At 40.7% G+C, this 23,549-nt stretch overlaps 1 protein-coding gene across 1 annotated transcript in view; it reads left to right on the plus strand.

Annotated features, from left to right (window-relative positions):
- Positions 1–23,549, plus strand: part of adgra3 (adhesion G protein-coupled receptor A3) — a 156,135-nt gene that overhangs the window by 41,225 nt on the left and 91,361 nt on the right. The window contains exon 2 of the mRNA XM_067989256.1: positions 16,974–17,045. Within this exon, the coding sequence (XP_067845357.1) occupies positions 16,974–17,045 (72 nt within the window). The remainder of the gene's footprint in view (positions 1–16,973; positions 17,046–23,549) is intronic.

Below are 23,549 nucleotides of genomic sequence, written 5' to 3' on the forward strand. Positions count from 1 at the left end.
GAAATTATGACAAGACACAAGGTGTCAAATGTTACACCGTTCTTAAAGAAAGGGAAAGGAGATAAGCTGGGACAGTTTAGGCCAGTTAGTCTTCCCTTGGTTGTGGGTAAACTTCTATAATCCATAATATTGGATGAAATTAGTGAATATGTTGAAAGGCATGGTAAAGGCCAGATTGTGCTGTACTAATTTCTTTTTAATACTTTAGGAAGTCAGAGTGTTTAGATAAAGGGAATGGATGTTGTAAATATGGATTTCTGGAAGACTTTTGATAAGAGACTAGTTGCAAAATTTGTGGAATGTGGTATTAAAGGCATTATAGCTGCTGAGAAAGAGGGATGGCGGGAAGACAAAAAGCAGAGTAGGGGATAAATTATATTTTTTGAGCTGGCAAGAATTTAGTAGTGGTGTGCCCCAAGAATCTATGCTAGGACCTTATTTTTGTTTTCCATTTGTATATAAATTATTGGACATAAGCATAATAGAAATGATATAAAAGTTTGTAGATATCAAATTAGGGGTCTTATAGGAGGGAAAATGGAGAAAGTATACACTGTTAAGTGGAGGAACTGAGAGATTTAAGGGTGCAGATATGGAGATGCTTAAAGATGGATAGGGTGCAGGTAGAAAAAGCTATTAAAAAGGCTAATTGGATTCTAACGTTTATATATAGGATCGTTGAATGTTATAGCAAAGAAGTGTTACATGGTAGGGTACGGTAGCATAGTGGTTATGTTACTGGACTAGTAATTCAGGCCTGGACTAATAATCCAGAGTCATGAATTCAAATCCTGCCACAGCAGCTGGGGAATTTAAATTCAATTAATTAAATAAAATCAGGAATTTTAAAAAAAAGTACCAGTAATGGTGGCCATGAAACTGCTGGATTGTCTTAAAAACCCATCAGGTTCACCAATGTCCTTTAGGGAAGGAAACCTGCCGTCCTTACCTGGCCTGGCCTATGTGACTCCAGACCCACGGCAATGTGGTTGCCTCTTAGCCGCCCTCTGAAATGGCCTAGCAAGCCACTCAGTTGTACAATCTTGCTACAGAAAGTCGCAATAAGAATAAAACGGAACGGACCACCCGGCATTGGATCACTAGGCACCCGAGACGACAAAGGCAAACCAAGCCCAGTCGACTCTGCAAAGTCCTCCTCGCTAACATCTGGGGACTTGTGCCAAAATTGGGGGAGCTGTCCCACAGACTAGTCAAGCAACAGGCTACAGGCCAACAAAATCATACCTTTCAGCCAACATCCTAGACTCTTCCATCACCACTCCCACCGACAGGACAGACCCACCAGAGGTGGCGGTACAGTGGTATACAGTTAGGAGGGAGTGGCCCTGGGAGTCCTCAACGTTGACTCCGGACCCCATGAAATCTCTCTGCATCAGGTCAAACATGGGCAAGGAAACCTCTTGCTGATTACCACTTACCGCCTTCCCTCAGCTGATTAATCAGTCCTCCTCCATGTTGAGCACCACTTGGCAGAAGCACAAGGGCACAGAATATACTCTGGGTGGGGAACTTCAATGTCCATCACCAAGAGTGGCTCGGTAGCACCACTACTGACTGAGCTGGCCGAGTCCTGAAGGACATAGAGAGACTGTAATGATTAAGAAAAATTGTGACTTTTTTCATTAATGGAGAGGATTAAGGGGGGTGGTTCCAACAGAAGTTATCAAAATTGTGACCGCTTTTGAGAGGGTAAACAGTGAAAGATAGTTTCCACTGACTGGTAAATTAGTAACAAAGGACCATAGATTCAGGATTATCACTGGAAGAAGGCGGAAGTTAGAAAAAAGTTTTCACACATGATTAGTAGAACATGGAATATTTATCAAAAGTGATGATTGAGGCAGAAACTGTACATCATTCAAAAGGAAATTTGCTAAATATTTAAAAAGGAGGACTGCAAAAAGAAAGGACAGGGAAATGGGAATAAGGTAGATTGCTCCAGGTTAAGAACTAGCAGCAGCATAGACATGATGTGCTGATTGGCTTCCTTTTTGTGTTGTAATTTTTAATTATCTCACCTCTAATTGACATTATTGCAGTTGATTTTGCCGCTAATTTTTTGTTTGTGGTTTTTGCCTTGGGAATTGCCAAAATCACCTAAACTAAAGGGGATTTGCTGGTTTTATTAGAGGCACTTTTCACTGCTGGCCCGAAATTAAGTTGCAAGTTTTAAACAAATGTTCAACACAAGTTTGCATTTGCAAATGTTTGTTAATCTGTGAGGTGAAATGTGCCTCTTGAAACAGGTCTATTGTACAAGAAGGATTTGAACTCACTACAACAACAACTTGCATTTATATCGTGCCTTCAACGTAGAAAAACACCCTAAAGCGCTTGACAGAGGCATAATCAAAAATGGGCATTGAGCCAAAGAAGGAGATTATGAAGAGTGACCAAAAGCTTGGTTAAAGAGATGGGTTTTAAAGAGGATCTTCAAGGAGGCGAGGGAGGTGGAAAGGCAGAGGGGATTATGGAGGGAATTAGAGTGTGGGGCCTAGGCAGCTGAAGGCACGAACAGTTTGGGGGGGATTGTAGCACTGGAGAAAGGTACAGAAAGAAATGGGTGAGTCCTTGAGCTTTGTGAGAGTTGGGTGAATCTACTTGCTAAACAGAGTGACAACAGGAATTTGATGAGGGGGGGAAGGAAGTGCTAAGTGATTTAAACCAAGGGACAACAGTAAATAAGTAACTACATAAATAGTCAGTTATTAATTATACCTAAGGGGATTAAAATTAACTGAATAGAGGATACCAACATTAAAGGGATCTGAATTGCATTAAATAAAAATCTGGTATACATAAATAATAGGCGTTAAGGGGATACTGAAATAAAGTAGTTAATAAACAAAAACAAGACTAATTAGTTACAAATTAATCTAAATTCAAGCTAAATCAATTTACTAAATATAATCTGGATCTCAGATAATTCTATTATATCTGGAAAAGGGAGGAGTTCCTGCTAAGAGAATATCAGAAGTTGGGAACTAAATTTAAAAAAACAGGACCTCACTGGTGGTAATTTCGGGATTACTGCCCGAGCCACGTGCTAATTGGCATAGGGATAGACAGATCAGGAAGTTGAATGCATGGCTGAAAGAGTGGTGTGGGAAGGAGGGGTTTCATTTTGTGGGACACTGGTACCAGTACTGGGACAGGAAGGAGCTCTACCACTGGGACGGGCTCCACCTGAACCGGAATGGAACCAGTGCCCCAGTGGAAAGGACTTTAAACTAGTAAGATGGGGAGGGATCTAGTGAAAATAACAAGTCTGAAGATAAAAGAAATGGGAGATGAGACAAAAGGTCAGACCAAGGTAAGGATCAAGGGTAACATAAACAGTCAGGGAACAAATACAGTTATAGCACATAAATAAGTACAAGATGACTGTTTAAAAATAAAGTGAGGGAAACAATTATTAAAGACAAATTAAAGTGCCTGTACAGTAATGTTCACAGCATCTGAAACAAAACTGGGTGACGGGAGGCAATAATTCATAGTGAAGAGTCAGATGCAGTAGGGTTAACTGAAACATGGCTACGTAAAGAACAGGACAATAGGTGTTGGTAATGGTTCTGCTGTTGCCATTTACAGCTCCTCTAGAACCATCCTTTTTGTTTCTTTACTTGGCCCATGACCACCCTCCTTGCATTGCACCATCATCCCTTTTGTCATTTAATCACTCTTGCCCTCTACCCTATTGCAGACCTTCTGTTCTTTCTGCTCCTCCCCTTCCTCTCATCACCCCACACCTTTTCCCTGGCTCTGTACTTGCTTAAAAACTTAAAAATCTTTAACTTCTTCCAGTTCTGATGAAAAGACATCGACCTGAAACGTTAACTCTGTTTCTTTCTCCACAGATGCTGCCTGACTTGTTGAGTGTTCCCAGCATTTTCTGTTTTTATTAAAGAACAGGACTGGCAGTTAAATATTGCCAGTATTTAGAAATATATTTAGGAAGGTTAGGGAAGGAAAGGGGGGGGGGTAGAGTAGCTGTACTAATTAGAGATAACATAATGGCAATAGGAAAAAGGGACATAAGTAATAAGATAGAAACAGAAACCATATGGATTGAGACAAAGGTTAAGAAGGGATCGATTGCATTAATAGGTAAATTCTATAGACCACCTAATAGTGGAAGGGAAGTAGAGGAAGAAATATGTAGGGAAATCTATGAAATGAGTAAAAACGTTGAATAATAAACATGGGAGATTTCAACTACCTCCAAATAAACTGGCAAGAAGAGGTAGGGAAAGGGGAATGGAGTTTTTACAGTGTGTACGTGACTCCTTTCTTACCCAGTATGCGAGAAGGCCAACAAGAATCACTGCTGGATCTAGTAATGGGAAATGAACCAGAGCAGATAAGAGAAGTAAGCATAGGGGAAACATCTAAGCAATAGCAATCATAACACAATGAGGTTTAAAATAATGATTGTGAAAGACATAAGTAAGACAAAGACCAAAGTAATAGATTGGGGAAAAAAAGCTAATTTTGAGGGGATGAGAATGGAACTTGGGAAGGTAAACGGGAAAAAATGTTGATGGAACAGCAGTGGGAAATATTTAAAACAGTAATCAATAAAGTGCAGGAGAGATATATGCCTCTTTAAAAACAAACTAACCAATAATGAAACACCATGGATGAATAAATGGATAAGGGTAAAATTGCAGCTATAGAAAAAGGCATATTCTAAGTAAATAGACAATAAAGGAGAGAATGACAAAAGGGAATACGAAGAGGTTAGGAAAGAAGTCAGAAAAACAATTAGGAAAGCAAATAGGAACTACAAAATTAAATTATTAAGGAATATCGAAAGAAATAGTAAAGTATTCTACAGACACATAAATAACGAAAGAAAAATTGGGTCAAGGATAGGGTCGCTAAGGGATGCACAAGATAAACTCACAGGTAATGACAGCGAAATGGTAGAAATATTGAATAGTTACTTTGCCTCAGTATTTGCCAAGGAGACTAACAAGGTGGGCAAGACATTCGAAGAGATCAAAAAAGATATCAAGACATTTAAGAGAGAAAGTCAGGGGGGGGAATAATAAACTAATCAAACATAGAGAGGATAAAACCCCTGGTCCGGATGGATTGTATACGTGCATATTAAAAGACGTTAGGGAAGAGATAGCAGAGCCACTATTAATATATATAAAAATTGATTGGCACTATTCTCTTTTTCAGAGGGCAGGCGGACAGCTAATGTTATTCCTATATTTAAAAAGGGAGATAGAACAAGTCCAAAAAATTACAGATCTGTTAGCTTAATGTCGGTGGTAGGAAAGATAATGGAATCTTTACTCAAAGATGTAATAGAAAAACATCTAGAGAACGAAAATATAATAATGAATAGTCAGCACGGATTTCAGAAGGGAAAGTCATACTTGACCAACCTTATTGAATTCTTTTGAACAAGTAATAGAATGAGTAGACAAGGGTAATGCTGTACATCTAATATATTTGGATTTTCAAAAGGCCTTCGATAAGGTACCGCATTGTAGACTCATGATTAAGGTCAGCGCATGTGGAGTCAGGAGACAGGTAACAGAACAGATAGCAAGCTGGCTACAAAACAAAACAGAGTAGGGGTTAAGGGTAGCTACTCAGACTAGCAAAAGGTGGGGAGTGGTGTTCCACAGGGATCAGTGCTGGGACTACTGTTATTCATGATTCACATTAATGATTTGGATTCGAAGTACAATTTCAAAATTTGCGGATGACCCCAAATTGGGGGGTGTAGTTAATACACATCATTCAAAAGGAAATTTGCTAAATATTTAAAAAGGAGGACTGCAAAAAGGACAGGGAAATGGGAATAAGGTAGAATGACTGGTCATTCTATCTCTTTCTCTGCCTTTCGAGTATGTGTCTCTCTCTCTCTGTCTGTCTTTGTGTTGTGACCGTTTGTGTATTCGGTAGTCTTGTATGTAACGTTTCCCTGTCTGAACACTATTCAACTCCTTTGATTGCTTTGATAACGGGCAGTTGGAAAGATTATCTGTAATCACCAGGCATTGTTCTCTGACTATATATGCTATACCTTTATGGAATCCTACACTCACCTGACGAAGGAGGAAGCTTCCGAAACCTTGTGATTTCAAATAAAACTGTTGGACTATAACCTGGTGTTGTAAGACTCCTGACATTTGTCCACCCCAGTCCATCACCAGCATCTCCACATCATTATTTATTTACTTATTCTTTATCCCTCTGACAGCACTGTGGGATGTTTTCAACCTGCATTACTTGCTCAAGTCCTGGTATCGGGCCTTTATCCCACAATATTCTTATCCAGAATACTAGACGACAAACAAAGGAAACATACACTGAAATTATCAACTACTTATTGTAACAAGAAACAACTTGCATTTATATAGCACCTTTAGCATTGAAAATAGGACTTGTTAGAAGCACCAACCTTCTGATGAGATATTCAATCAAGATCCCATTTACCTGCTCAGGTGGCACTATTGGAAGAATAGGGAGTTCTCCTAATGTTGTCTGACATTCCCCTCTCAATCAGTGCCACAAATAATGGATTAGCTGGCTATTCTTATTGTGGCATGTTGGCACTGCTGGCACAAAATGGTGGCTGCAATTGCTTATATAGCAAAACTTCTCTGCAGTTCAAAAGTAATTTCATTGTGTTAAGTGCGTTGTGGCATTCCTATGTGGATATGGTGCTATATAAAAGCAAGTTCAATACCCTCCTATCGATTGCCCTTTTTTGGTCTGAAATCTTTCTGTTCAAAACAACATTGGGAACGTAATCTAGAAAGTTTTGAAATGTCTGACCTCTTCATTGACTCTTTTTTCAGTGCCATATTTCATTATGCAATCTGTCTGAACAAAATATTGCTGTGTTTTTCTGTCAGATACATATTGTAGATGTCATCCTGTTGATATCCTGTTCTGAAAAATATTTTCAAAGGAACAACTTCAAGCTACCTGAGTGATAAACATTATCTTTAGACATTTCATCCTGTTTTGAAATAATATTTAGTCCAAGCCCTTATGCAGTTTGAAGGAAACCAACTTAAAATAGATGAGAATTAAGATCAGCTGTTACAAAAATTGTTAGGCAACCAAAAATACGAATCTTTCCACAGATTAGGACTTAACAATATCCACGATCCTAATCAAAAGCTCACATTCCAGGGGAATAAACATTTGAAGTGTAGGAGGCAGGCTGTGCTGTAGTGCGACTCTTTGTCTTTTGTTGTTTCATTTCCTTATTTTAAATTAATTAATTTGAATACCCAGTACCCTGGATAGCAGTTGGGAAACTGATCACAAAAAGTACTGTTCAGTTAAATGTGTTGATATTTGACTATCTTAGAGGTGATTTGGGAAGGGAGAAAAGGAAGTTAGAAAATTTAACTTCGCACAAATGCTTCACATTATTAGATAGCATAATGAGGTTAGGCAGTGACGTGTGCCATAGATAGAGGTCTTACAAAATTAGCTCTCACTGCTAGGAGCACGGAAGGACCCAGAGAGATTGTATTTAAGTGTAGAAGGAATGCTATGCTGTAGTGCATCTTTTTTTAAAAAAATGAGATCTTTTACTTCATTGCAATGGGTAACAGATTTTTCACTGCTCAGTGCACGGCCTAACAGCCTGATTCAGAAAGTGATGGTAGTGCTGCATTAAAACTTCTGGATGCAAGGAACAGAGTTCCAGACTGTGCCCCTGAAAAAGACCGCCATGTTCAGGAGAAATTGTATCTGAAGCTTTACCACTGGCATTTTGAGTGTACATTTGGATTGGTGCAGAATATTGAAGGTAGCTGGCATAGCTCTTGTGTTCTTGACATAAACCTGGAAGGTTGCCACTAACAACTGTTGTAGTCCTGTTCCAGGCATTATCAGATGGGGAGCAACAACCTAACCTCATCTCCTTGATGTAGATGTTGCACACTGTTGTGGAATAGGCTATTTTAATCACAAGTACTGTTCTGCATGTCTTGAACAGTATTGAGTCCAGGAGCATGAAATGAGTTTTCCCTTTTGCCTGCTAACTAGTTTTTTTTTATTCGTTCATGGGATGTGGGCATCACTGGCAAGGCCAGCATTTATTGCCCATCCCTAATTGCCCTTGAGAAGGTGGTGGTGAGCCGCCTTCTTGAACCGTTGCAGTCCGTGTGGTGAAGGTTCTCCCACAGTGCTGTTAGGAAGGGAGTTCCAGGATTTTGACCCAGCGACGATGAAGGAACGGCGATATATTTCCAAGTCGGGATGGTGTGTGACTTGGAGGGGAACGTGCAGGTGGTGTTCCCATGTGCCTGCTGCCCTTGTCCTTCTAGGTAATAGAGGTCGCGGGTTTGGGAGGTGCTGTCGAAGAAGCCTTGGCAAATTGCTGCAGTGCATCCTGTAGATGATGCACACTGCAGCCACTGTGTGCCGGTGGTGAAGGGAGTGAGTGTTTCGGGTGGTGGATGGGGTGCCAATCAAGTGGGCTGCTTTGTCCTGGATGGTGTCGAGCTTCTTGAGTGATGTTGGAGCTGCACTCATCCAGGCAAATGGAGAGTATTCCATCACACTCCTGACTTGTGCCTTGTAGATGGTGGAAAGGCTTTGGGGAGTCAGGAGGTGAGTCACTCACCTCAGAATACCCAGCCTCTGACCTGCTCTTGGAGCCACACTATTTATGTGGCTGGTCCAGTTTCTGGTCAGTGGTGACCCCCAGGATGTTGGGGGATTCGGCGATGGTAATGCCATTGAATGTCAAGGGGAGATGGTTAGACTCTCTTGTTGGAGATGGTCATTGCCTGGCACTTGTCTGGAGCGAATTTTACTTGCCACTTCCCAGTCCAAGCCTGGATGTTGTCCACGTCTTGCTGCATGTGGGCACGGACTGCTTCATTATCTGAGGGGCTGCAAATGGAACTGAACACTGCAATCATCAGCGAACATTCCCATTTTTGAAAGTCCTACAGTGTTCCATTGGATAATTATTTTGTGTAATGCTGAGGTTGCTGACAGTGACAGGTTGGGTTTTCTTGAGGATCCCGACACTTTTACTAGTTTTCCAGATATCTGTGGCACTTGATTGCCACAGTGCAAATAAAAAGTAATTACCAAACAAATGTGCTGATTTGAAAATGAAATCATCCTAGGGAGAACAGGTAATAAGATTAATCTATCTCGGCAAAGTTATTGAATAGTTGATGACAATGCAATGTTTATTCACTCTTTGTCCAGTGGTAACTGCATTCGGTTGCTGTTGTCTTTTAGCTGGAGAGTTAACCAATCTGTCAACAGTAAAAAGAATCACAGTTTTAATTGCATCCACAGCCACTGATGCAGGCATAAAATTGAGTGGATCCAAGCTCACTTTCCTGAACTGAGATATTGCAATAAAACAAAGAATGTCCAATTATCATAAGTTAATGTTTCCATCTTCACAGGAATTTATGTATCCAGTTTAGCAGCTTATTAGTTATGTCAGCTTCTCAGTAAAGCTAGAATGCCATATCTAGCAATAGTGTCGAAGGCTGTTGCTGTAAATTTGCAACAAGCATCAAATGAGTTATTCCATTTCTGGACTGTAAATTGAGAGCATTCGAAGGTGACCAATATTGTTCTGAAGCTAAATTGGTGTCCAAATAGCAGGTTAGTACTGAGATATTGCAGTAGTTTCTCAGTCATTAAGGATTTCCTGAGCTTTGACGCAAATGGTAGTAGTAATGCTAGCCTATAATTAACTGGTTCTGACTTTGATTCCTTCTTGTGAATAAGCATAGGGCGGAACCTTCAATTTTGGCGGGGGCATAAAATGTGCAATATCAGATTGGCTGCCCATTATGCACCCCTCCCGATTTTTCCTTCCCATTGATGTAAATCAGGAGGGGTTGTAATGGGCAGCTGATCTGATACTGCATGTTTTTCGCCCCTGTTGAAGTTGATAGTTTCACTCAGTTGGGACAACACTAGTTGAGGTTAATGAGCCAGGGAGCAGCTAGAATGTTTAAAAACCTCTGTGGAGAATATGCCTTAAGTTGCAAGCCAAAAAGAGTATTATTGCATTCCAGATGCTATATAGTCAGATGATGGGAAATATAATGTGTATTAAAGTTTATGAATAACGTAAATGAAAAAGGAGATATGAGATCCTATCCTCCTCTGTCTTTCCTCAATCGTCATAGGAACAGGAGTAGGCCCTTGAGCCTGTTCCGCCATTCAATGAGATCATAGCTGATCTGTGACCTTACTACATATACTCGCCTTAGCCCCATATCCCTTAATACCTTTTGGTTAACTAAAATCTATCAATCTCTGATTTAAAATTAACAGTTGAGCTAGCATCAACTGCCGTATGCGGAAGAGAGATCCAAATTTTGACCAGCTTTTACGTGTAGTTCTCCTTAATGCTGTGCCTATTCATATTTGTGCAAACGCCAGTATTACATAATCCTCAAACGATTTCACCCTGCATCCCTGCATGGAAACCACCAGTATCCCATAAGGATCCATCTAGCCCTCCTCTTCCTTATCTAGATGCTTCCCCTTGGTGTCATCATCTAGAAGCACAGGTTGCAAATATTATATGGCTGTACTTTACCTTCATGGGGCTAGAAGGAGGAGTGGGAGGAGGCTCGTGTGGAGCATAAACACCAACGTAGACCTGTTGGGCCGAATGGCCTGTTTCTATGCTGTACGTTCTATGTAATTTATGCCTCCTTTTTTTGAATCCAAATAAGTTGTTGGGCTTTCCAATTGTCTATTCAACATTTAGCCTTGGATAAGTCAAAACTTACTCCATCTTAATTTTGGAAAACTTTTTAGATTTTGAGCTGAGTTTCCTTCCCCACATCCACCCTGTCACCAAGACTGCCGCCTTCCACTTTCATAATATTGCCAGTCTCCTTCCCCCTCCCTTTCTGCTGCAGAAATTCTAATTCATGTTTGTTACCTCAAGGTTTGACTGTTCAAATGCTGTTCCAGTTGGCCTCCCTGCTTCCACCTTTCACAGGCAGCAATTCATCCAGAATGCCACAACTTGTCTTACTCGCTCCAAGCCCTGCACTTCCACTACATTAGTACTCACCAGGCTCTCTCTGTTCCTACACATCAGTTTGAAAATACCTACACACTCCTTCAGATTTCTCCATGGCTTTGCCTTGCCTTACCTCTTCCAGCCTTGTGTCCCTGCTTTCATCCTTTGCTCCTCTGCTTGCTCCTGGTTTTTCCACTTTTTTCCCCACCATTAGTATTCTTTTACCCTTCTTGCCCTGGCTTTCTGGAACTCCCTTCTAAAACCCCTCCACCTTATCTCCTACCTCTGTGCTTTCCAAATCATGCTAAAGACTTTTATGGTTCTGCCTTTTAAATCCATTGTACCTATTCTCCTTTTCACTCTGTCCATTTTCATCTATCCAGTCTGAGCACTGTAAAAGTGCAAGTTTTAGCTGATTACTGCACTTTTACTACAGAAAATTATGCTTTTTTAGGGAGTGCTGCATTGGACTAGTAACCAATATGTTTAAATGCGATTCAAAGGTTTACTTTATTATCTTTACGCAAAATTAAATTGAGTAACAAAATCCTAAAAAGGCCTTCCAATTCCAGGCAAAAGTTTGAATTTGGATGTGGAAAAAGGCAACAAACTGCTAGAGGCTGAATTGTTACAAATTCTGAACTCTAAACCACATTATGAATGTGTTTCTGTATTACATTGCTCAAGTAAAACTTGTCCTAGACAATTATTTCAGAGCTTTCTTAATTTAAAAAAAAATAAAGTCTGAATATAAATTTTCTCATTGGGGAAGAATTCTCTATTTCACATGATGTAAAATGATCCCCCAGGAGACTAGAAGACTTCTCCATCACATCTGCCTTTGGCTGACAGCCATGGAACTGAGCAAGGATCAGTATCCTTTTTTGGCTCTGGTCTGCTGATCCTAGTGCTCAAATATAAATATAGAGTTTGGAACCAGCTGGGACTTGAGTCATGTGAGCGGTTCTTTTCTGGTTGGGAGAGCTAATGTGACAGGTCTCTAACTGCCTTTATAACAGATCAACCAAGAGTATTTCCTGTCGAGGAGGGGACATTCACTGACTTTTTCCCATTAAAATGTTTATAGGGAATATACTTTGGATTAGAAGTACTGCCCCTCCCTTTGTTTAAAGCACCAGGTACTCTTTTTGAATTTAAAACATGCACCCCACCATATTGAAATTTTTCAAATATTGGAAAATACATGAATAAATACACCAAAGTTATAGGACACTTTTTCTTCCCCTCCCTCCTATGTCTCCTACCCCGCAAAAAATTGTTGAAAGTTTCTGCTTCTAAGAATCATATCCTGTATCCTGGCCCCCCACTGTCCTGGGAACTTTGATACTAGATTTAGTATTCAAAATAGACACTAAATGTACCTATCAATTTTCTTGCTATTTTTTTGATTTTTCCCCTCCCCTTTTGGCTATGGGACAAGTTTCAGAAAATGTGTGGCTTTCTTCCTGTTTTCTCTTCATTCATCATTGCACAGGTACTTGCTGAAGAAAGGTCAACTCCAATATATATAAAGTTTTAAACATGACAATCAGTCTAGCTATGTTTTTTTCTTCACAGTACCAATACAAGCTAGGAGAGCATTCCCCATTATTTATTATCGCACTCAAGCGTAAAGTAGCTTGTGTGTGTTTTCTCCAATCACCTCTGAATATGGCAGGGTCTTTTGACTGATAGCTGGGCTCAATTTGCAGCTATTCAGCTCACATTCTTGTACAAACAGAATTAGATTTCATCCAACCCACTGGTGTATGACTGTAATATCTCATTTACTGTATTTTAACAGATTTTAAAAACTATTCAAGGAAAGCATTGGAGGGGAGATATGTTGGTACAAACTTTCACATTAAGAATCCAAATGATATAAGTTCTACTTGACATACGTTTGTTGCGATCATCAGAGTCAATTTTGTCTACAATATTAAATAACAGTTTCTTGCCCTAGAACCTGTTAAGTATGTCTCCTTAAGACACGTGGAAAGTAAGGACAGGTTCACCATTTAACTTAGGCAACAGTATATGCATTATAAAAAGCAGCTATTCATTGCTGCATTAATTGCAGATAATGGCTAAAACGAACATGAATTTATATAGTCATGTCCTTGGGACATTCCAAAGTGCTTCACATCTAGTGAATTACTTTTTGAAGAATAGGCAAACTTTTTTTTAAACAAACTTAATTGTTTTGAATGGAAACGGTTCTTTCAAATATCTGTTTCATGTAGCTGAAATACCTTGGTATTACTGTATATTTGATTCAAGCTATATTTTTCTTATGTAGGATTTGAAACAGTAATTCTTGTGCTCTTTCCTGACTGCTAAGTTGGTGTATTGAAGGGAAGCCTCTAATTTTGGAGTAGTGGTTTACGGAGATGCTCTTGATTGTTGGGCCAAGATGATTGATTGAAGGCCCTGTGGACCCCTCTCATCTCCTTCAAAAACCTCCTCAAAACTTAACTTTAGTCACCTCCCTAAACATTTCTCCCATTACTGCTTGGCGTCTGTTTTCAGCTTTGCGAAACACTTTGGAACATTTTTATTACATTAAAGATGCTATATAAATGCAAGTTGTTATTTTGTGGACTTTTTAATTAAATGCCCTGAATGGACATTTTCTAACCAACCAATCTGATTTTATGAAAAAGGGAAAAAAAATGGAGCTGTAGTACTAAATGTGCCACTTTCAGAATTTTTAGTGCAGTAAGATGCAATTTTATTGGAGTTCTTTGTTAGACATAAAAATATGTGATTGGTCTTCGGAATATTATTTAAGGTTTTTTACTGATTATAAAAAGGTGGGAAACTAGTGTTGAGCCATAAAGATAATAAAAGAAACACTATGGATACAGTACAGGAATAAGTAAAAACTGGTTATAGTAAAAGCTATTGAAAGTATTGAGCAGCAGGCAGGCTGCTGTCTTCCAGTTTGTGAAACAGCATCATACTATACATTTGGACAGGTAAAGACCAGTTATTATAAGCATAAGTGAGAGATCAAAGATAACTTTCCTAGTGATGTGAAACTAATATTGGTACTTTAAGAACATAATGTTTTAAAATTGTAAACAGTTATGCCATAACCAAAGCTGAAGATCCTTGCATGCAGTCACACGACTCAAAAGTAACTGTTGTTTCTGTAATGTGGAAGTTGCCGAACAAATGTCTCCTATAGGACTAGAGATTTAGCAAAGTACTATAAGTAATGCAAAATGAGTATTGAACCCTGATATTGTGGCAAAAGGAGGTTGGATTGTTCTTTTGCTTCAAACAGCAGTTGATTTTAGAGTATGAATGAATCAGTTGTGACTAGCGTTGATTAGATTTCATCATAACCATGGATGGAGTGGGGTAACTTCACTGACAACTGGCACTAAATTGCCCAGATTGTGACACTAAGTTTCAGTTTAATTGTTATGAGATTTTCAGCATGCTGACATTTTCACCCATTACTTAAGTAAGTAGTAGATCTCCTGTAGTTTGTTTTATGCAATTCAATACAACTGGCTTGTCCTGAATGAAATAAAAGGAGCAATTGAGTTGGATAAAGCAAATGGTAACTGGGGAAGAAATTTTAATTGCATGAACTTGGCAGCCGTCTTCTCAGGCTGCAGGGAGCCAGCATGAAGTCAAATGTGGTTTTTAAAAAAAAAAATCTTTAAATCAACTCAGTTGTGAAATTGGAGAGAAAGAAAATAAATTAGCAAAGTTAGTTGGGAAGAAATGCAATCTGGCAATGTGGACAGAAATGAAATAAATGAGGAAAGCTTGCGGGGAAGATGTTTAGACTAAATAAAGACAGCTGCTGGTGTCTAAGGCAGTGGGGAAGCAGTAGGATGCTGTAGAAAATGGTGCGAGCACGTCGGGTAGCGGGGATCTTTAGTAGTGGGGAATGGCTTGGGCTTGTTGGTAGTGGGAAGGCACTGTTGGGGGCCTTGACAATAGTGGTGGCTTCCCCAGCAGCTGGGAATGATGCAGTTAGGGAGATGGAAAAAAAAATCAGGAAAATAGGAAATAGATAAATGGGGGCTTCTCCAGTGGGGATTAAATGGCAGCTTCTGGGGTTCTCGGACAGGGGATATTAAATGGTAGTCTCTAGGGTAGTAGGCTTCTTGGGTAGTGGGAAATAGCATGGGTTAGCAAAGTTGAAAAGAAGTAAATCAGTGGAAAACAAGTTGAAGAATGAATGAAACAAATACATTTGGAAAAGCAGTGAAGTAGTAGATAGCAAAGAGAGAACTGGGATTTAATCTATTATGTTAAAATCCATAGGTGGGCCACAATATTCGATTGATACGGTGCCTATCAATAGTGCTGTGAGGCAAAGTTACATGACCGCCAATTCTTGTAGGATGGTGGTAATGTTACGTGACAGCATTACTGCTTTTTGGTCTGGGACCGCACAAAATGATCATCAAGGGCCAGTGCAGGTATGCCTTTCATCGAACCTGGAAAAATTGAAACCTCAATGTTTTTTAAGAAAGAAATGGACCAGTGAAACTCTTAACCAAATTGGGACAGTTAAAATTTGTAAAAAAAATAATTAGACCTGTTTGTGCAGAAAAAATTGGGATCTGCTCAGCATTTAAAAAGTGGATATCTGTCAAAGGTTTTTAAAAATGGAGTCCTTAATGTCTGAGAAATTGAATCAACTTTTCTTAAATGGTAGCTCCACTAAACGTTGAATTCCCAGAGTTGAGACTTGAGTAAATCATATGTACTGCGTAAAAAATGTGAGTTGTCTAAATGGTTTTAAAAAAAACTGGCAGCATATAAATCTTTTTAACGTCGGAAATCATTTCTATCTCCTCCCCTTACTGAAGCACTGCGGCATCTCTTTCTACCCTCCCCCCTCCCCCCACCCCCCCCCCCCCCCCAAACCCCGAGTCAGTCGCTGTGCCCCTCCCACCACCAATCATGCAAATTTCCCATCCATACCAGTGGAGCAGTGTTGGTATAATGGAAATTCATGGGAGTGCAGCAGACTCAGATTGGGGAAGAAGTGGTGAGGAAAACTGTGGCAGTAGAGAGAGTCTACCTCCGGATCAGGCAGTTGGTGGCAGTCAGCAGGGCACAGCCAGGTTGAGGAGGTAATGGGCAGGTACACTCTCATGGCACTATAGAGAGTAGACCTTAGAGCCCAGTGACGAGCTGGCAGAACTGTGGTGACAATGAGTGGCATGAAGTCAGGAGTAGGCCAGGAGTGTTTCTGTGGGAATCAGAGCGGGGTAAAGCCAGGTTGGGATGGTAACCAGTAAGATCTCTTAAGGGAAGAGCAAGGCTGTGGTGGCAGTGGGAGTAGGGCTAGGGCAATAATTTATGTTACAACAGGGCAGAGTGGTGTTGAGCAGGAAGCAGGGAGTAATACTTTGCCAATATAGGGAATAGGCCTCTGGGCTCAGGACACAATTGGTGACATTCAGAGTATGGCAGAGTCAGGTCAGGTCAGAGAAGAGGGCAGAGACATTTTGGCAGTACTAAAACATTCTTGCAATAAATAGTACATTTAATTTAATATAATTATAAAATATGTTGGAGAAGATGAGCTGATAGAAAACAGTTTCAGAGAGCACGACAATATTGCAATCTCATACAAACTCACATAAGGATGAAGATCGCAGTTGCCTCTTACAGACTGTTGCAGCATGAGGCAGAGTATTTGGGTGATGGAAATACCAGGGAGGTGGAACAATGCCACTACTGTCAGGAGGCCTGCAATTAAAAGTATGGCAGGAAATGTTGATTATGCAAAATGTTTCCATTATAAATGTTATCACAAAGTATGACTGAAAAAATTGTGACACAGGAAGTAAGGTTAATATGGACAAGTGTATGTCATATGCAAGATTTTTAATATAGATAGTTGTGAAGTCTGTAATGCATATTGAATCAGTGGATATTTTTAGTTATTTCAATTTTGATTTCTTGACAGGATCCTGAGCAACAATAAATTAACAGAGTTGAAGAATCACTCATTTGTTGGACAGATATACCTGGAGAGATTGTAAGTATCAACTTTTTTAAAAAGTCAGCTGGGTATATGATTTTTCACTTGATAAAGATTTTTCATCTAAGTAAATCCACAAACAAAATTGTTCCACCCTGAGCAATATCTCCTTGATGTGATTTTTCAACGTTACAAGCTGACAGATAAAAAGTCTTGATAAAGTTGTTCAGTACTTGGAATGAAATGAATTTACAGATAGAAGTATTTGAAGGCATCTGAATAGAGTAGCTTCCAAAGCTTTGGTGGCACAACAAAAGCTCACTAGATACTGACAAAGCAGGTAAAGTACAGCAATAAGCATTAACACCGCTACCTCCTGGACTTGGTAAATCAGGATCACCTACAATGCACTCCATTCAGTAAATCTCACTCTATACAAAAGCATGTACATTGTGTACTATAAATGTATATTGATGTGGTGTGAAGATCAGTTGCCAATTTTTAAAAAAGTATCGGCAGGTACATAAATTTATTGAGGATTGTTTTGCTTTTGTAGCACTATTGTATTTATAACCTTGGAGAATAATTGGATCATTAAATAATGTGAAATGGTAGTAGGTGGTGCCTCACTAGAATGCTGCCCTCTAATTCCCACAGCAGCCTTCCTCATTTGCCTCCGTCCGTCCAACCTGAGATTAGAGCTGCCTCACTCTTCCCTGTAAATTTCAGCAGGTTCATCACTCTGCTTTCAGTCTCACCTTGCTGGGCTTTCCTTGTGCAGTTCCAGCAGTCTGACCTCGGTGACCACGAGAACAGCAGCCAGCCAAAATGTTCACTCTCGAGCTTCACACTTCACACAACCAAGACCAGCATATTCCTGTCATCCAATTGGCATGATATTTGACTGATCCTCTCAAGCATCCAGGACAGCAACTTTCCTATTGCTGCATTTTTCCTGTTGCCCCACTTTCCACAAGTAGACACTATGCCTGTGCTCACCAGGATACGATTCCACCACCGCTCATGCTGCCTGCCTCTGCCACTCTCTAGTCTCTAAGCTGTGTTCCAGTGCTGTGTCCTGCTCCAATTGCCTGTTCTTCCACACGTCGCTGCACTTTTATGCCTGCTTCCCCTCCTAATGTGCTTGGTTGTGATTAAGTTCACCCAAACACTGGCCGTGGAAAGAAACTGACTCTCGAAGGGAGTCAGTAAGCTGGTTGACCACGTCCCTGACATTGATTCGCAGCAGAGTGTGAAAGGTGCCAAATCTGAGTCATGACTGTGGCAAAAAGACAGTATACCAAACCCTTCAAGAAGTGAGAGATATCCCACAGGAACAAAGCAGTACAAATCACAACAGTTGTGAACCAAAGTCAGATAATTATAAGAAATAGGGGCAGGTGTGGGCCATGCGACCCCTCGAGCCTGCTCCACCATTCAATAAGGTCGTGGCTGATCTTCAACCTCAACTCCACTTTCCTGCCCGATCCCCATATCCTTTGATACCCCTAAAGTCCAAAAATCTATCAATCTCAGTCTTGAATATATTCAACAACTGAGCATCCACAGCACTCTGGGGTAGAGAATTTCAAATATTCACGACCCTGAGTGGAGAAATTCCTCCTCATAGTCCTAAATGCCTGACCCCTTATCCTGAGACAATGTCCCGTAGTTCTAGACTCTCCAGCCAGGGGAAACAATGTCTCAGCATCTACCCTGTCAAGCCCTCTTAGAATCTTATCTGTTTCAATGAGGTCACCTCTTATTCTCCTAAACTCCAGTGAGTATAGGCCCATTCCACTCTATCTTTCCTCATAGGACAACCCTCTCATCCCAGGAATCAACCTAGCGAACCTTTGTTGTACTGCCTCTAAAGCAAGTGTATCCTTCCTTAGATATGGAGACCAAAACTGTGTACAGTACTCCAGGTGAGGTCTCACCAAAGCCTTGTACAATTGCAGCAAGACTTCCTTACTCTTGTACTCCAAACCCCTTGCAATAAAGGCCAACATATAATTTGCCTTCCTAATTGCTTGCTGTACCTGCATGTTAACTTTGTGTTTCTTGTACAAGGACATCCAAATCCTGTTGAACAGCAATATTTAATAGTTTCTCACCATTTAAAAAAATATTCTGTTTTTCTATTTTTCCTACCAATGTGAATAACCTTTCATTTCCCCATATTATACTCCATCTGCCACCTTCTTGCCCACTCACTTAATCTGTCCATATCCCTTTGGAGCCTCTTTGCGTCCTCCTCACAGCTTACTTCCCCACCCAGCTTTGTATCGTCAGCAAACTTGGATACATTACACTCGGTCCCTTCGTCTAAGTCATTAATGTAGATTGTAAATAGCTGAGGCCCAAGCACCAATCCCTGCGGCATCCCACTAGTTACAACCTGCCAACCCAAAAATGATCCATTTATTCCTACTTTCCTACTTTGCTTTCTGTCCGTTAACCAATCCTCAATCCATCCTAATATATTATCCCCAATCCTATGAGCCCTAATTTTGTGTAACAACCTCTTGTGTGCCACCTTATCGAATGCCTTTTGAAAATCCAAATGTACTACATCCACTGGTTTCCCCCTCATCTATCCTGCTAGTTACACACTTTTAAAACCCTTGGATATAGACCATCAGGTCCAGGGGACTTGTTGGCTTTTAGTACCATTAATTTTTCTAATACTTTTTCTTTACTAATCTTAATCACAGTAAGTTCCTCCCTCTCATTAGATCCTTGGTTCCCCACTATTTCTAGTATGTTTTTTGTGTCTTCTACTGTGAAGACAGATATAAAATATTCAACGTCTCTGCCATTTCCTTATTCCCTGTTATAATTTCTGCTGTCTCAGCCTCAAAGGGACCCGTGCTAATCTCTTCCATCTTTATATACTTGTAGAAGCTCTTGCCTGTTTTTTTTTTAGTATTTCTTGCTAGTTTATTCTCTTATTTAATTTTCTCCCTCTATCAATTTCTTGATTATCTTTTGCTGATTTCTAAAACTCTCCCAATCCTCAGCCTTACTACTCTTTTGGGCAATATTCTAAGCCACTTCTTTTCATCCATTATTATCATTAACTTCACTAGCTAACCACGTTTGGATCATTATTCCTGTGGAGTTCTTATTCCTCAAGGGTATGTATATTCGTTGTGAATTGTGAATTATTTCTTTACATGTTCGCCATTGCATATCAACCGTCAAATCTTTTAATCTAATTTCCCAATCTACCTTAGCCAACTTGCCCCTCATATCTACATAATTGCCTTTTTTAAATTTAAGACCCTAGTTTCTTTCAAAATCAATATGAAATTCATTATATTATGATCACTCTTTCCCAGAGGATCCTTTATTCTAAGATTACTAATAAATCCTGTCTCATTACACAATACTAGATCTAAAATCCCCATCCTCATTGATGGCAGAGTCCAGCATGAGTGCAAAAGACAAGGCTGAAGCGTTTGCAACCATCTTCAGCCAGAAGTGCCGAGTGGATAATCCACCTCTGCTTCCTTCCTATATCCCCACCATCACCAAAGCCATTCTTCAGCCAATTCGATTCACTCCACGTGATATCAAGAAACAGTTGAGTGCACTGGATACAACAAAGGCTATGGACCTTGACAACATCCCAGCTGTAGTGCTGAAGATTTGTGCTCCAGAACTAGCTGTGCCTCTAGCCAATCTGTTCCAGTACAGCTACAACACTGGCATCTACCAGACAATGTGGAAAATTGCCCAGGTATGTCCTGTCCACATAAAAGCAGGACAAATCCAATCCGGCCAATTACCGCCCCATCAGTCTAATCTCAATCATCAGCAAAGTGATGGAAGGTGACGTCGACAGTGCTATCAAGCGGCATTTACTTGCCAATACCATGCTCACCAATGCTCGGTTTGGGTTCCGCCAGGACCACTCTGCTCCAGACCTCATTACAGCCTTGGTCCAAACATGGACCAAGGAGCTGAATTTCAGAGGTGAGGTGAGAGTGACTGCTCTTGACATCAAGGCAGCATTTGACCGAGTGTGGCATCAAGGAGCCCTAGTAAAATTGAAGCCAATGGGAATCGGGGGGGGTGGGGGATCTCTCCAATGGCTGGAGTCATACCTAGCACAAAGGAAGATGGTAGTGGTTGTTGGAGGCCAATCATCTCAGCCCCAGGACATTGCTGTAGGAGTTCCTCAGGGCAGTGTCCTTGGCCCAATCATCTTCAGCTGCTTCATCATTGAACTTCCCTCCATCATAAGGCAGAAATGCGGATGTTCACTGATGATTGCACAGTGTTCAGTTCCATTCGCAACCCCTCAGATAATGAGGCACTCCGTGCCTGCATGCAGCAAGACCTGGACAACATCTAGGCTTATCAGTGGGCAGAGACGTCCAGGGATATAAGAGACAGTGGTGATCCGGGGGCTGCCTGGTAGACATATCCCCAGACGGAGTCAGGGGATATGTCTCATAAGTGGCAAGTAACATGCGTGCCAGACATGTGCCAGGCAATGACCATCTCCGGCAAGAGAGAGTCTAACCACCTACCCTTGACATTCAACGGCATTACCATCGCCGAATCCCCCACTATCAACATCCGAGGGTCACCATTGTCCAGAAACTTAACTGGACCAGCCACACACATACTGTGGCTACAAGGGCAGGTCAGAGGTTGGGTAATCTATGGTGACTCACCAGCTGACTCCCCAAAGCCTTTCCACCATCTACAAGGCACAAGTCAGGAGTGTGGTGGAATACTCTGTGATCTGTTTGACCCTATGCTAATATGTACATGGCTCAGGGAGTAATCCAGAGATTTGAGGTTCTGCTTTTTAATTTGGACCCTTGCTCCTCAAATTCCCTCAGCAGAACCTCATTCCTAGTTCTACCTATGTTGCTGGTTCCTACTTAGACGATGACAACTGGATCCTCCCACTCATGCTCCAAGTTCTTTTTCAGCTTCGAGGAGATGTCCTTAACCCTGGACCGGGATTGAAGCCCCGTACTACAATGTGCCTGACTCCGTCTGGGGATATGTCTACCAGGCAGCCCCCGGATCACCACTGTCTCTTATATCCCTGGAAGTCTCTGCCCACTGATAAAAAGCAGCCTCCGCCCACTACCCAGACTGGCTACCCTATGGCCTTGACCCACCTCCTCCCAGACAGCCTCAGACTGCAATCAGGGGAATAGCCACATCACTCAACCATCAAACAAATCCTTCATCACAGCAGCTTGATCAGCAACCCTAAAGGCATTCCTGGATTTTTTTTTAAGCCTTCACAATGAATAACTTCACTATAAGGACTTCCCTAGATATGTTTAGTTTTCTTTTTTGCGAGTATGTTTAACTTGAGGCTTCCTCTGACCCACATGCACGAATATTGGTTCCCACTCTGGACCGGAGTTCTCCTACCTATCACCATTTCCCAGCCCTTGTCTTTAACGTCTCTAACCTACTGTCCACCCCTCTTCTCTAATACCTTCCTCCTGAGATCCCCCACTCCTGTGTGTCCTCCAGTAATGGACCACTCTGCATGGCCATACAGAAAACTTAGTACCATGTAAGCAAGGCTTTTCCGACTGTGACCTCAGTTGCAGATGACCCTTGACAATCCAGGGTCTTGCAAAAACTTGGATCATGAATGGCAACTTTTTCACCCCTCAACAAACCTACATTTCTTACCATCTTAGCTTTTCTCTTTTACTTGTCAGGCAACTTTTTCTCTTTCGGGTATCTTGTCCTCTTTCATCCCTTTGACCTTTTTAAGGTTTTTGTTGTCTCCTGCCCTTCAAAGACCCCCCAGGTTTCCTTGCCAAGATCTCTTTTTTGTCTCCTTTTTACCCTTGGCCTCGGTACTGAGTGAGTGATGATATGATGACGATAATTTGTCCAATATAATAATTTACTATTTTTCCAAATGTAGTGACAGCTCCATGAAATACTTGGAGATGTCACAACTGAGAGCAATTGGCAGTACAAAAGAAAAGCAGTATCATAATGACATCACCAGAATCGTTCCTTAATCTGCACGTCAGGTTCTGTTTTAAAAAATAAAAATTTCTTCTAACTTTATCATTTTGATTACTTAGCGAAAGTGTGGTATAAACAGAATACAAAACAAGAAATGGGAAGTGATCTGTAATTCCACTCGTGAAACTGGCGGTTAGTCATGAGTGATGGTGTTGAATTAGTTTTCAGATCATCCCATTTATGGCATATAAATTGCCTTTTAATCCTCAGTTAGTGAAGATGGATTTTTATATAAACTTGGGGGAGGGGTGGGAAAGGAAATCCATGCTTATTATTTATACGTTTGATTGGCTCAAACTGATCATTCAGTTTTTCAATAACTTTTACTTAATGTAGGAAAGAGCTGAAAATAAGAAAACATAATTTTCATCTTGAGTTCTAAAATTACATACCGATATGCTTGCAATTCAGCATGTATATAGCTTTAATTTATACAGCTTATTCTAGATGCAGTGAAAGCAGATAGACAAGCTAATTAAGTGCCAAAACTTGCACATCTATTAACAACCTCTCAAATGTGCCAATCGAGTGATT

The sequence above is a fragment of the Heptranchias perlo genome, chromosome 1 (assembly GCF_035084215.1).
Source record: "Heptranchias perlo isolate sHepPer1 chromosome 1, sHepPer1.hap1, whole genome shotgun sequence".
NCBI lineage: Eukaryota > Metazoa > Chordata > Chondrichthyes > Hexanchiformes > Hexanchidae > Heptranchias > Heptranchias perlo.